The sequence below is a fragment of the Nannospalax galili genome, unplaced genomic scaffold (assembly GCF_000622305.1).
Source record: "Nannospalax galili isolate Female #2095 unplaced genomic scaffold, S.galili_v1.0 scaffold970, whole genome shotgun sequence".
In the NCBI taxonomy this organism is placed as follows: Eukaryota; Metazoa; Chordata; class Mammalia; order Rodentia; family Spalacidae; genus Nannospalax; species Nannospalax galili.
The window spans coordinates 654499-669636 of record NW_008328699.1 but is presented as its reverse complement, the minus strand read 5'-3'; the positions used below and the strand labels follow the sequence as shown (position 1 = coordinate 669636).

The window sequence follows — 15138 nt, the reverse complement described above, 5'->3', positions numbered from 1 at the left end:
TGCCTCTGCCTCCTGAGTGCTGGGATTAAAGGTGTGCACCACCACGCCCAGGAAGCCCAAGTTTTTAAATTTTTAAAAAAATATTTTAATTTGGCTGGGCGTGGTGGTGCATGCCTTTAATCCCAGCCCAGCAGAGGCAGGCAGATCCCTGTGAGTTCAGGGCCAGCTGGGGCTACAGGGAGACCCTGTTTCAAAAAAAAATTTTTGTTATTTTATGTGTATGAGTATATTACCTGCATGTATGTAAGTGCACCATGTCATGCAATGCCCATGAAGTCAGAAGAGGGCCTTGGATCCCCTGTAACTGGAGACGGACAGTTGTTAGCCACCATGTGCATGCTGGGAACCAAACGTGGGTCCTCTGCAAGAGCGGCCAGTGCTCTTAACCACTGTGCCATCTCTCCAGCCTCCAAATTCTTTTTTTTTTTAATTTTATTATTTTTATTTTATGTGTATGTGTGTAGTGCCTGCATGTAGGTAAGTGCACCCATGTCATGCAATGCTTGTGGAGGGCAGAAGAGGCTGTTGGATCCCCTGGGACTGGAGTTATGGACAGTTGTTAGCTGCCATGTGGGTGCTGGGATTCAAACCCGGGTCTTCTGCAAGAACAACCAGTGTTCTTAACTGCTGAGCAATCTCTCCAGCCCCTCTCCAAATTCTAAATTACTACTTATTTGTGTGTATGTGTGTTGGAGCATGTATGCATACCATGGCATAAATGTGGATGTCAGAGGACAATTTGCAAGAACTGGTTGGTTCTCTTCTTCCACCATGTTGGTTCTGGGGACTGAACTCAGACTGTCAGGCTTTATGACAAGTACCTTTACCTGCCGAGCCATCTTGCTGGTCCCAAGTAAATATTTTTTGAACTGGACTCTGCCGTGAGTCCAGAAAAGTTCCCTTATCCTTTGTACTTAGTGAGGTCAAATAGCTAAACACCTCAAAAATAAAGCTAGAGGTGTAGGTTAGTGATATAGTTATGTACTTAGCATTTGTGAGACCCTGGGTTCAATCCCCATCACCAAAAACTTCTTTTTTCTTTTGAGACAGGGTCTCCCATGTAGCTCCAGCTGGCCTGCCTCAGAGTATTGAGATTTCACGTCTTTACTACCATGCCCAACTTCTTTTTGTGTCAAATGTAGTGTGTTTTTTTGTGCTTTTTATTTAAAAAAACAAACAAACAAAAAACAGGTTCTCTGGGCTGGAAAGATAGCTCAGTGGTTAAGAGCACTGACTGCTCTTACAGAACACCTGGGTTCGAGTCTCAGCACCCACATGGCAGCTATGAACCGTCTTTAACTCCAGTTCCAGGGCAATCCGACATCCTCTTCTGACCTCCGCTGCATTGCATGCCATAGGTGCACTCACATACATGCAGGCAGTACACTCATACACATAAAATAAAAATAATAAAATATTAAAAAAACGACAGGCTCTCACTATGTAACCCCAGCAGACCTAGAACTCACTGTGTAGACCAGGCTAGTCTTGAACTCACTGATAGCAGCCTGCCTCTGCTTCCTGAGTACTGAGATTAAAGGCATAGGCCACCATGCCTGCCTGGCAAATGAACAGATTTTTAAATTGCACTTTAAAAGTGGAAAAGAAGGGGCTGAAGAGATGGCTTAGCATTTGAGAGCACTGGCTGTTCTTTCAGAGGTCCTGGGTTCAGTTTCCAGCACCCACATCCCATATTGTAACTAACAACCTGCAGTTGTTAGTTACTCCAGTTCCCAGGGATCCGACTCCCTCTTTTGACCTCTGTGGGCAATCCACACATGGGTGCAACTTACATGCAGACAAAACACTCATATATATATAATTTTTTTAAAAACTGAAAATAAGAACTGGGTCTTATTTGGGGTTCAGGCTTGTAACTGGAGCTAGTCAGGAAACAGGCAGGAAGATCACAATCAAGTCCAACTTGAGCAGTTGGTAAGATCGTATCACACAATGAAATGAAAAGAGGTCTGGGGTATATAGCACTTGCACAGCATGACCTGGCTCTAACCCCCAAGTACAACCAAGCAGAAATCAAAACAAAACAAACAAACCTGAAAATAAACTTAGGAATTCAAGTTTATTTATTACTCGTTTATTTATTGTTTATTTACTTTGAGGCAGAGTTGGAGTCCATTTTTATTTTATTTTATTTTATTTTTTATAAAACAGATGGGGTCTCTCTATGTAGCTGGGGCTGACCTGGAACTCACAGAGATCAGCCTCTGCCTCCTGAGTGTGGGGATTAAAGGTGTATGGCAGCACACCTGGCTAGGGTTTTAATATGGATTTATGCAAGGGCATTAGGGAAGAAAAAAGAGGCATATTTTAAATGTCTTAGCAATAGCAACATACCATTTTAGTGTCATATCAAGTATAAAGTCATTTGGATAATCTGATATCACTTTGACTGATCATAGCTCTTGCTCTGCAGGATTATATAAGAAAACTGGTAAATTGGTGTTTCTTGGATTGGATAATGCAGGGAAAACAACATTGCTACACATGCTGAAAGATGACAGACTTGGACAGCACGTCCCAACACTACATCCCAGTGAGTATGTCCTTCCACACCTCATCAAACTTGAATGACAATGCTGAGTCATAGGCCCGCCCTAAACTTTTCTGATTTGGGGTTTTTGACGAATAAATTATGATGAGATTTTTGGCCTATTCCTGAAATAGCTGGGTAAATAGTAAGTGGTCTGGCTCCTAGAGCACATACTAAAATCTTGAAGTAATACTCACTCAGACCTTTCATCCCAGCACTTGGCTGCACTAGAGTTCTGGTGAAAACCTCACAAAACTAGAAAACTAGAGAGACTGAGAGAGACAGCAGACACACACACACACACACACACACACACACACAGAGAGAGAGAGAGAGAGAAAGAGAGAGAGAGAGAGAGAGAGAGAGAGAGAGAACTAATTTGTGTATTTATAACTTAATGTAGCTTTTTTCTTCTGTGTCGGAGACAGAGCCTAGGACCTCATGCATGTTAGATAAGTACTCTACCAACTGGGCTACATCTCCAGCCCCCCAGAGTAGCTTTAATAGTGAATATAAGCTGGGCACAGTGGTGCAGACCTGTAATTCCAGCATTCAGAAGGCAAAAGCAGGTTGGTCACCAGAAGTTCGAAGCCAGCCTGGTCTACATAGTGAGTTCCAGGCTAACCAGGCCTTCATAGTAAGAGCCAACTACAGATTTTTTTTTAGAAAGTGTATTTGTGTGTGTGTGTCTGTGTTTGAAAACTAGACCTAAAAGTAAATAATTCTGTATTTCATTTAGTAAATATTTAAAGAAAAGAACAAGACAATGCAGATATTTTTATTATGAAACTGCTAAGTTGGAAAAGGGAGATTATAAAATTACTTTTTTTATTTTAGGAAAAGAGAATGGGGCTTGACTGACACAACTACACAGTTTTGGGTTTTGTTTATATTTTATTTATTACTTTTATTTTATGAGTATATTGTCTGTATTTATGTAAGCGCACCCATGCCATGCAATGCCCATGGGGGTCAGAAGAGAGCATCAGATTCCCCTGGAACTGGAGTTACAGTGGTTGTTAACCTCCATGTGGGTGCTGGGAATCAAACCTGGATCCTCTGCAAGAGTAACCAGTGGTCTTATCTGTTGGGGAACCCTGCTGTTAAGGTCGGCTACTTTTTCAGCAGGGGCTTCTTGCCCAACTTACCTGGAAAGTGCCACCAAGCACTGATTCCTGACCTTATTTAGAACATGACCTTTGGCATAGTTACCTGCAATAAAACCCCCAGGTTTTTTCTGTATGATAATTAGGCATTGCCCTATAGTCCGATGATAGGATCCCCCTGCCACATGTAAATAAAGCATACTATGAGCACCTATCAGCTGAGGTTTTGGCTGCTGCCTCCACACTATAACTCCCTAACCCCCACTGAATAAACAAAGCTGTATCACTGAATCTGCCTCCCCGGAAGGGCTTTCTTCCATCAGTGCTCACTGGCCGTCCTGATCCCGTTCGTCACTTCTGCTCCCTTTGTTCTCATGGATCAGTGGCCAATGACCCACGAGGGGAGGGAGAGACCCCACTGAGATCCACTGAGCCATCTCTCCAGCCCCTGTTTTTGTCTTTTAGACAGGATCTCACTATGTAACCCTGGCTGACCTGGAACTCAATATGTAGACCAAGCTAGCCTGAAACTCTCAGAGATCCACCTGCCTCTACTCCTGAGTGCTGAAAGTAAAGATGTGTGTCACAATGCCTGGCAAGAAGTTGAGTTCTTTGAGTTTGAGGCTAGCCTGGTCTACATAGCAAGTTCCAGGCCAGCCACACTATATAGTTAAACCCTGTTTCAAAGAGCAAAACAAATAACAAAAGACCCTAAAACCAGTACTGTTGAAAAAACGATCATGAGGCTGGAGCCGTGCCTCAGGGGTTAACAGCACTGCTACTCTTGCAGAGGACCTGGGTTCAATTCCCGGCACCCACATGGATGCAACTCTGTGACTCCAGTTCCAGGGGATCTGATGCCCTCTGCTGGCCTCCACGAGAATTGCCATGCAGAGAATTGCCATGCCTCGAACTCACAGAGATCTGCCTACCTCTGCCTCCTGAGTGCTGTGATACCCAGCAAAAAATAATTTTTTTTTTTTTGTCTTTTAGAGACAGGGTCTCCCTGTAGCCCCAGCTGTCCTGGAGCTCACTATGTAGACCAGGCTGGCCTTGAACTCACAGAGATCCACCTGCCTCTGCCTCCCAAGTGCTGGGATTAAAGGCGTGCGCCACCACGCCCGGCAAAATACATTTTTTAAAGAGCTCAGCTTTTGGTTTTGGTCTTTGGAGACCTTGAACTCCCAGAGATCTAGCTGCTTCTTGTGCTGGGATTAAAGGCGTGCACTACCACGCCCGGCAAAATACATTTTTTTAAAGAGCTCAGCTTTTGGTTTTGGTCTTTGGAGACCTTGAACTCCCAGAGATCTGGCTGCTTCTTGTGCTGGGATCAAAGGCATGCGCCACCACACCCGGCTTGCTCTCTTTTATTCCACAAATGTTTCCTGAGCACCTGCTTGTGTCAGACATTGTTCTAGACACAGGCTGCCACAGTGGCACAGAGCAGGTGCTATCAGCTTTGCTGCATCTCATGTCTTCTTACTTCAAGTTTTCAGTTTAAAGTACGTGTGGTGTGGAAAAGGCAGCACCCTGTACCCTCTGACCTGACAGTTGGACCAGGTGTTTATCCTGGTAAAGAGAATGTATATTTACCAAAAGCTTTGCACAGGAATTTTTATACTGGGTTTATTTGTAGTAGCCAAAAACCGGGCATACCTCAGATGCTTGTGAAAGAAAAGGAAAGCAAAACAGTGTGATTATGGTCAAAAGAAAGAGGAATGAAATCTAGGTGTGATGGTGTGTGCCTCCCAGCACTTGGTTGGGGGAAGGCAGGAAGATCATGAGTTTGGGGCTAGTCTGGTCCACAGAGCAAATTCCAGACCAGCCAGGGATATAAATAAGAACTTTTCTCAAAATAAATGAGTAAACAAATAAATAAACCAGTCATATTACATTACACGAAAGAAGCTGGACACAAGAAGTTACCTGCTACATGATACCATTTAGAGGAAAATTTAGAACTGGCCAAAATAACCTGTGGTAGTAGAACTGAGCTCAGTGGTTGCTTCTGGTGATGGGTGGGATTGGGCACTGACAGGGAAGGGAGTTCTGATGTTGACAGTACTCTTTCCATTCCTTAAGTTGGAACTGTTTTTAAAAGTTAAGGGGCTGGAGAGATGGCTCAGCAGTTAAGAGTTGTTCTTGCAGTTGTTCTTGCAGAAGACCTGGGTTCAAATCCCAGCACCCACATGGCAGCTAACAACTGTCCATAACTCCAGTCCCAGGGGATCCAACAGCCTCTTCTGACCTCCACAGGCATTGCACGACACAGATGCACTTACCTACATGCAGGCAATACATGCTTACACATAAAATAAAATAAAAAAAAAAAGGACAGTTAAGGTCATTTTATTTATATTTAAAATTTTTTTTTAAATTTTATGTGTATGAGTGTGTTGCCTGCATGTAAGTGAGTACAGCCATGTCATGCAATGCGGAGGAGATCAGAAGAGGGCTTCGGATTCCCCTGGAACTGGAGTTAAGGATGATTTGTAGCTGCCATGTGGGTGCTGGGAATCGAACCTGGGTCCTCTGCAAGAGTAGTCAGTGCTCTTAACCTCTGAGCCATCTCTCCAGCCCCTCTTTACTTATATTTATGTACATGAGTATTTTGCCTATATGTATGTAAGTGCACCACATGTGTGTAGTGTGGGGAGTCCAGAGGAAGGCATCAGATCCCCTGGAACTGGAGTTACGGGTGTTTGTGTGCTGTCATGTGGATGCTGGGAACTGAATCCAGGTCCTCTGGAAGAGAAGTAAACACTCTTAATTGCTGAGCCATGACTCTTTAGCCTCCAAATACTTTTTGTTTTGTTTGGGGTTTTTTTTGTTGTTATTGGTGGTGATGGGTTTTTTTGTTTTGTTTTGTTTTGTTTTTGTTTGAAACAGGTTCTTCCCTGACCCCAGCTGGCCTGGAGCCCACTATGTAGACCAGGCTGGCCTTGCTCTGACAGAGATCTGCCTGACTCTGCCTCCTGAGTGCTGGGATTAAAGGCATGCACCACTACACCTGGCCTGGAAGTTCTTTTCTAGAGCAGAGAGTATATTGGAGATGTAACCATACAAGTGCACAGCCAGCCATATCCAAGCATTATCCTTTCCTTATCAATAGTGACTTTGAACACAGATTGTAATAAATATTTGCTGGATTACAGGTCTGGCTTTTAGTTATTTATTTTTAGTCTCTTTTGGTTTAAAATTGTTTATTATTTATGTGTGTATGTGTACATGGAGACATGCACCATGTCACTTATGTGGTCAGAAAACAACTTGAGAGAATCATTTCTCTTCTTCTGTAGGTCCTGGAAATCAAACTCAAGTCATCATGCTTGATTACAGTTGCCATTAGCTACTAAGCCATCTTAAAAAATATGTTCTTTTAAGATTTTTTCTTGCTGAATGTGGTGGCATACACCTTTAGACCTAATACTTGGGGGGCAGAGACAGGTGGATCTCTGTGAGATCAAGGCCAGCCTGGACTATGAAGTGAGTTCCAGGCCAGCTGTGGCTACAGGGAGACCCTGTCTCAAAAAGACCAACAACAAAAAAGTTAAAAAAAGGAAAAAAAAAATTTTTTTGTTTTTATGTGTATGAGTGTTTTGCCTGCATGTGTGAAGGTATACCAGGTGGGGGAAGTGCTCAAGGAGGCCAGAAGAGGGAGTTGGATTCCCTAGAACTAGTTACAGTTTTCAGTTGCCATGTGGGTGCTGAGGTCCCCTGGACGAGCCAGAAGTGTTCCTAACCACTGAGCCATCTCTTCAGCCCCCTGTTAACCTATCTTGCTGGACCCTTTTTGTTTTTGAGACAGGGTCTTGCTCTGTGGCCCAGGCTAGCCTCAGACTCACCATCTTTCGTCTTCCTCAGCTTTCCAGTTGCTGGAGATTACAGTGTGTGCTACCCCACCCAGTTTAGAGTTCCTTAACAAAATTAACTGGCTCCGTAATTGTAATTTCCCTTGTAATGTGGGAAACTTCTGCCTTTGTCCATGAGGGTTGATAACAGTCTAGAAGTCTCTCCCACTATAAACTAGTTAACTAGACATTAGTATTTATACTATAGTTGTTATCAAACGTGCAGTAGCTAGCACAGGACCATAATTCCTAAGAAAAGGAAAGTAAACTCTTTTGCATTCTAGCTTTATGCCAAGAGGTATTTTTTAGACTTTGGTGTAGGAGGAAACGCCAACAGTCCTGTCAGTGGTCTTCCTGAGTTGAGGAGACAGAGACCAGAATATGAGTAGTGACCAAGGCCAAACTGACTAGAATTTGTTGGGTACAGTACTGAAGAGGAAAACTTAAGAGAAATTATTCCAGAAATTTGCATGACTGAATTTGCAGTCTGTGTGTGATTGCTAGAACTCATGTGGGGCTGAGAGAGTTCAAAGTCCCACCAGCCAGTTGGAGAAACTACTGGAAACAGGGCATTTAGTAGAGAACCCAGAAATATCACACCTTAGTTCATATCTATTAGGGGCTAAACTAGCCCCAAATGAAAGGCCATTCTAGATCTACTCTAAGAAATCATAAAAACTAATCTGTAAGCAACTTAATTGTCCACTAGAACAAAAGTTAGAGGAATACAACAAAATTTAGTATCTGATACGACACTAATAAAACATGTGAAGAAGCTCAATCAGGTGAAGCAGACCCAGAAATGATGAAGATGATGAAATTAGCAGATAAGGTGTGCAGACAACTCCTACATGCTGAGTCTAGCTCAGTTGGTAGAATACTTACCTAGCAAGTATGAAACTGGGCATAGTCTGCAGAAACTGACATGGTGGTTCATGCCTGTAATCAGCTACATAGCAAGTTCAAGGTCAGCCTGGGTTATAGGAGGCCCAGTCTCAAAAAATAAAATGTAATTCAATTTTAGAAGTTCATCGTTTCTTCTGCCTTTCTCTTTATTTCTTTTTCTCTCTCTCTGTTTATTTGGGAGGAGTGGTGTGCTGTAGAGCATGTGTGGTCAGAAGACAACTTGCAGAGTCAGTTTTCCTCTTCTACCTTGTGAGTTCTGGAGATTGAATTCAAGTCCTTAGGCATAATGGCAAGCCAGACACCTTTACCTGCTGAGCCATCTTACCAGCCTGCCCTCCCTCTCTCCTTCCTTTGCTTTCTTTTGCATTTTAAAAAGCTCTTATGACAAAGGATTTAAAGGAAAACATGTACTCAATGAAGAGAGAAATGGAAGGTGTGAACTAGGTCTCATGTATCCTAGGCTGGCTTCAGACTCATTCCATAGCCAAGGATGGCCTTAAACTCCTGATCCTTACGCCTCCACCCCCCAAGTGCTGGGATTATAGGCATGAGTCACCATGCTTGGCATAGTTCTGGTTTTTATGCTATAAAAATGTTGTGTTTTGCTGGGCGTGGTGGCGCACGCCTTTAATCCCAGCACTGGGGAGGCAGAGGCAGGTGGATCTCTGTGAGTTCAAGGCCAGCCTGGTCTACATAGTTCCAGGACAGTTGGGGCTAGAGGGAGACCCTGTCTTTTAAAAAAAAAAAAAAATGTTGTGTTTTTATTTAGCATCAGAAGAACTCACTATCGCTGGCATGACATTTACAACCTTTGATCTGGGTGGACATGTCCAAGGTAAGGTCCCATTTCTCTTACAGTTTCTTTGTTTTATTTTAACTTCTCAAACTGTGGCCATTATGTTTCACATCTTGTGGGGGTCCACTACAGGGTGGTTTCAGTGCATGAATCTGCCTCTTCACCTAAGACCAGACTAAAATTTAAGGGCCACTACCCCTACATACACGCTTTCAAAGCAAAAGGTGATTTCCATTTAAGTCTGAGTTGCTTATGGTGGCAAAGTATGAGTAAAGTTTAGCTTCCATTCTCTCTTTGTGTCAGGGTATCTATCTCCTGATGTGAAAATCATATTTTGAACATGATTACTGCTAAAAAAGACCCCTCAGCACTGCCTGCTCTTCTGGTCTTTGCCCTGTCTCCTCTTCCTGGACTCCATACCACAAAGCAGACCTCTTGTCCCCTTCTGCATTGCTCAGTCATCGTCCTCTGTGTGCAGTGACTCCTGCTGTGCAGTGTGTGTATACCTGCTCCTCCCCTGAGAAGCCACTCTCAGTTGGATGTGCTCAGCTGTGCTTCCCTGGCACTTAGTGCATCTGTGTGCATCTCTGAAGCAAGTGCTCAGGAAGACCGTCTGGTTCCCTGAACTAAGCCTGTGGCAAATATCCTGTTCATTTCTTATATACCCAGAAGTATTTGGCAGAGCTTGGCACATAGTAAGTCATAGCACATGAATATTTCAGAGCCAGTAGGCATTCTAAAAACATGGTTAAGGGCTGTGGGTCCACCACAGGATGGTTGGGCACATGCCTGTTGATGGTGAGGATGCTCCATGCTCGAGAGCTTGCCTAGCGTGGGTTTGATTCCTAACATTGTTTAAAAAAAATTCTTTTTTTTTTTTTTCTTTTTGAGACGGGGTCTCCCTGTAGCTCCAGCTGGCCTGGAACTCACTATGTAGACCAGGCTGGCCTCGAACTCACAGAGATCTGCCTGCTTCTGCCTCCCAAGTGCTGGGATTAAAGGTATGCACCACCACACCCGGCAAAATTCAGATATTTAAAAAACCTGATACTACATATTCTTGAAAAGATTTTAAGGAGATGTGGCTAGTGAAAGAACATTTGAGGGCCAGGGAGGAGGTGCATGGCCATATGGAAATCGTCCTACAGGCACCTGGACCCTTCTCGTACAAACCTACAGCAGTGATGTCAGCATGCACAAGACCCACGCAGACTTAAGCAGACAAAAACCCAGCACAGAACTGTGCAAATGAACAGCCCCAATCTTAGTCGAAGAATTATTGGCAGCTGACTACTGCTGGTTGAGGAAGAGCTGATCTTCTTAAAGGGAGGGACTCTTGATAGGCTGACTAAATCCCAGTGGATGAACTTGCACTGAGAGGGACTTCTGGGGACACTAACTTTACATGATAGGCCTTAACACAAATGACAGGATGTATGAACTCCAGTAGTAGGGCTATGGAAGGTGCCAGAGGGGAAGGGGGCATAAAGATGATTTTCTGTATGAAATACACAAAAATTCAATTAAAATTTTTTTGAAAAAAGGAAAAAAACTTAAGAGTTACCATGTGGTACTGATTGAACAAATCATATTTCAATGCAAATGACTTCACTCTTCCTGCATATATTATATTGTAAAATTTGATAAGATCACCTCTTTCCTCTTTCACTGGGCCACTGGAACAGTTGGGTATTTTTGTGGCATCTCCTATGTCTGTTAAAAGAAATTCAGTGTTGTGATAAGTATACTATAATATTTAAGTTAGTGATTGGATTATATTCCTTGTAACAAAATAAAAATACACACACACACACAAAGAAAGAACATTCAAGGCATAGAATAATTGTTTGACACATTCATTTCTGTGATATAAAGGTTAGAGAATTAGAATTTGGCAAGGTGGCTCAGCAGGCAAGAGTGCTTGCCCCACATTCTTGAAACCTGAGTTTAATCCCTGGAACCCACAGTTGAAGAGGAGAACTGACTCCTGAAAGTTGTCCCCTAATCTCCACACATGTGCTGTGGTATATGTGTGCATATGTGTAAATAATAATAATAATTATTATTACACCAGATGTGGTGACGCGCACCTTTAGTCCCCAGCACTTGTGAGGGAGAGGCAGGCAGATCTCTGTGAGTTGGAGGCCAGCCTAGTCTTACCTAGTGAGTTCCAGGATGGCTGGGAGTACACGGAGACCCTGTCTCAAAAAATAGACAAAATAATAATAATAATAATAAAATTTAGAATCTAGTGCAGCTTGCCTGAGACTTCATTTCTATACTGTTTTTAAAATGGATCATAGCTCAGATTAGAGAAGAAAGTTATTTTCCATTGGGGTACTCAAAAAATTATTTTTTTAATCCTAGCACTCAGGAGGCAGAAGCAGGTGGATCTCTGTAAGATTGAGGCCAGCCTGGTCTACATAGCAAGTTTTGTAGCCTCTGTCTCAAAGTGGGATGTGGTGGCACACATCTTTAATCCCAGCTGGCAGGCAGATCTCTGAGTTCCAGGCCAGCTTGGGCTATTGGGAGACTCTGTCTCAAGAAAAGAACCCTCCTCTCCCCCCACCCCCAAAAAAAAGAAAAAAAGAAAAAATTGTTTTTCCTTTAAAAAAGACTGTCATGGAAAAAATTATCCCCATAGTTTCCTAGACTTTAGTTAATTGTCTTTTTTTTTTTTTTTTTTTTTTTTTTTGTCTTTTTGAGACAGGGTCTCCCTGTAGCCCCAGCTGTAGCTGTCCTGCAACTCACTATGTAGACCAGGCTGGCCTCGAACTCACAAAGATTCACCTGCCTCTGCCTCCCAAGTGCTGGGATTAAAGGCATGCGCTACCATGCCCAACATTAATTGTCTTTTTAAAAATAAGTCATAAGGAGGGGCTGGGAGATAGCTCAGCGGTTAAGAACACTGGTTGTTCTTGTAGAAGACCTAGGTTTGAATCCCAGCACCCATATGGCAGCTAACAACTGTCCATAACTCCAGTACCAGGGGACCTGATGGTCTCTTCTGACCTCTGTGGCATTGCACGACATGGGTGCACTTAACCTACATGCAGGCAACACACTCATACACATAAAATAAAAATAATACATAAAATATTTTTTTAAAAAGGTCATATAAAATTTATTTTAGGGCTACAGAGATGACTCAGCAGTTAAGAGTACTGGCTGAGTACTAGAACCCAGGTTTGGTTCCCAGCACCCACATGGCCACCAACAGCAGTCCTGTAACTCCAGTTCCAGAGAATCTAATGCCCCCCTCTGGCCTCTGCAGGCATTGCATCACATAGTTGCCCTTACATACATGCAGGCAGACACTTATACACTTAAATCTTAAAATATTTAATATGTGGACTGGAGAGATGGTGTTTTGAAACCACTGGGAAAAGACCACCAGATCCAATTCAGATTTTAATTGGTCAAATTTATTAGGGCTATAGCCATCCATGGTCCCTTAGATTCAGGATTCACTGCCCAAGGGGAGGAGGAGGGTGGAACTAGCTTATAAAGGCAAAAGCCACAAATACCACAAGAATTTCATCACGCATGGGTAATGCCAGGTAGTCCTGAGTAGGGTCAGGATGGCCTAAGTTAGCAGGTAAGCAAACTACAGAAGCCAAAACAAGCTTTTGTTAGTCCCTCTTTTAACAGATATATAAAGACCTTGACAGTAAGGCACTTTATGATCGCTATTGTTATTTAGGCTTCTTGGTTAGGCAGGAAGCACAGCTGCAGTGTCTGGGAGGTGACCAAGGTCAGCTACTCCAAAGAAGGCACTCTTCTAAGGGGAAGCAACTAAGTTCAGACCTGACCTTGAAGCTGGCCGATTTTCTAGCTTTTGAAGTTTAAAGTGGCTGCTTTATACAAAATGAAGAAAATGAAGTTACTTTGGCTCCTATAATTTGGAGATTCCATTTGGGGCCATTACAGTGGCTCAGCAGTTAAGAGTACTGTGTGGTCTTACAGCTGACCTGGGTTCGAATCCCAGCCCCAGTATGGTATCTAACAACCATCTGTAACTTCAGTTCTTGGGGATCCAATGCCCTCTTCTGTCCTCTGTGGGCATTGCACTTGCGTACATGCACACAATACACACATACACATTAAAAAAAAAAAAGCAAAAAAAATTTAATGTGTATGTATAAAAGAGATGGATGTACTGGCTTCCTTTTCCATAAAAAGATCTGGCTGGGCATGGTATGGCGCTGTTGTATGGTGTGATTGTCAGTGTACGGTGTCACTTCCTATAGCCAGCCAGCCAGCATACTTTGCCTTTCCCTTTAGCACTTAGCTGGGCATTACTTTGTTATGACATATGTGCAAAAAAAAAAAAAAAAAAAAAAAAAAAAAAAGAGAGAAAAAGATCTTGACTGAGTGTCTGATGCTATGGATGTAAAGCATCTTCATTGTTTTCTTTCCAGACTGGACCAATGTTTGGATGTTTTGTGGTGAAATGGGAATATTGCCTCATGAAAATGTTAATTGTAAATGACAAATATATGTCTAGAGCCATTTTAGAAGTTATTGGAAATTCTGTCCTAATTCCAAGTCAAAATTCATCTAATGATATGTTTTCTTTTATGAAACTCAAGTTAGCAACTTAAGTAGCAATTTTTAAAATAAAACATTATAAAAGAATAAAATCTAGCTAGGCATGGTGGCACATGCCTTTAATCCTAGAACTGAGGAGGCAGAGGCAGGGGATGGATCTCTGTGAGTTCATGGCCAGCCTGGTCTGCTTTATGAGTTCCAGGCCAGTCAGGGCTGTGTCTCAAAAAAAGCAAAAATTGATTAATTAATTAAAAATTTAAAAATAATTATTATTTAGAATGAAAAGAATCCCCCTCCAAACAAGACAACAATTAAAAACAAAAAGAAGCTGGGCGTGGTGGCACATGCCTTTAGTCCCAGCACTCAGGAGGCAGAGGCAGTTGGGTCTCTGTGAGTTCAAGGACAGCTGGGGCTACAGGGAAACCCTGTCTCAAAAAGACAAAAAAACAAAAACAGTACAATACAAAGATATACTAATTTGATATTTACATACTAAGGAGGAAATTAAAAAGAGAAACTGATGCATCTGTGTGAGTACTGCCAAGAACACCCTGGATTCATTACATAACTGATTTTTGTAGTTAATTTTTGGTTGTTGTACATTCAAAGCACTGTTTCCAAACCTTTTGGGACCCCACACTCATGTAAGTAACCCTATATAGATTTGTAACCTACCGTTTAAGAAGCTGGGGCGTAATGTACATGTACCAGGAATTCCAAAGAGGGGGACAGAAACAAGTAGTAGATGCCACTTCTTCCAGTGTGATGAAAACTGGAAACTGAGATCCAAGGAGCTCAGGGAACTCCAAGCATAACACAAAGACAATGGCACCAAGACCTACAAATGTCAAATTGTTCTAAACCAGTAACTAAGAGAAAAGCACTCAGGAGGAGAAAAAAAAGATACATATACCACATACAAAAGAACTAAAATAGGGCTGGAGAGATGGCTCAGCAGTTGAGAGCACTGCCTGCTCTTGCAGGAAACCCAGGTTCGGTTACCAGCACCCACATGGTGGCTGACAACCGGCCTTAACTCCGGTTCCAGAGATCCAACATCCAGTGCCCTCTTTTGACCTCTGAAAGCCTCCTTAGGCATTGCACAACATGGGTGCACTTACACACATGCAGGGAATACGCTCATACATATAAAATAAAAATAATAAAATATTTTTGGAAAGAACTGAAATAAAAATAAGAACAAATTGGGCCAGTGGGATGTCTCAGGTGGTAAAGGTATTTACTGCTAAGCCTAATGGCCTGGTCCTCGGGTTCCACATGGTAGAAGGAGACAGCTGACTCCTACAAGTTTCCTCTGACCTCTACGTATGCCTTGTGGTATGCACAGAGTGCCCACACACATTCTCAGTTACACGC

At 42.7% G+C, this 15138-nt stretch overlaps 1 protein-coding gene across 1 annotated transcript in view; it reads left to right on the top strand.

Annotated features, from left to right (window-relative positions):
- Positions 1-15138, top strand: part of Sar1b (secretion associated Ras related GTPase 1B) — a 49309-nt gene that overhangs the window by 28578 nt on the left and 5593 nt on the right. Inside the window, exons 3-4 of the mRNA XM_008827942.2 lie at positions 2435-2554; positions 9184-9249. Coding sequence (XP_008826164.1) covers positions 2435-2554; positions 9184-9249 — 186 coding nt within the window. The remainder of the gene's footprint in view (positions 1-2434; positions 2555-9183; positions 9250-15138) is intronic.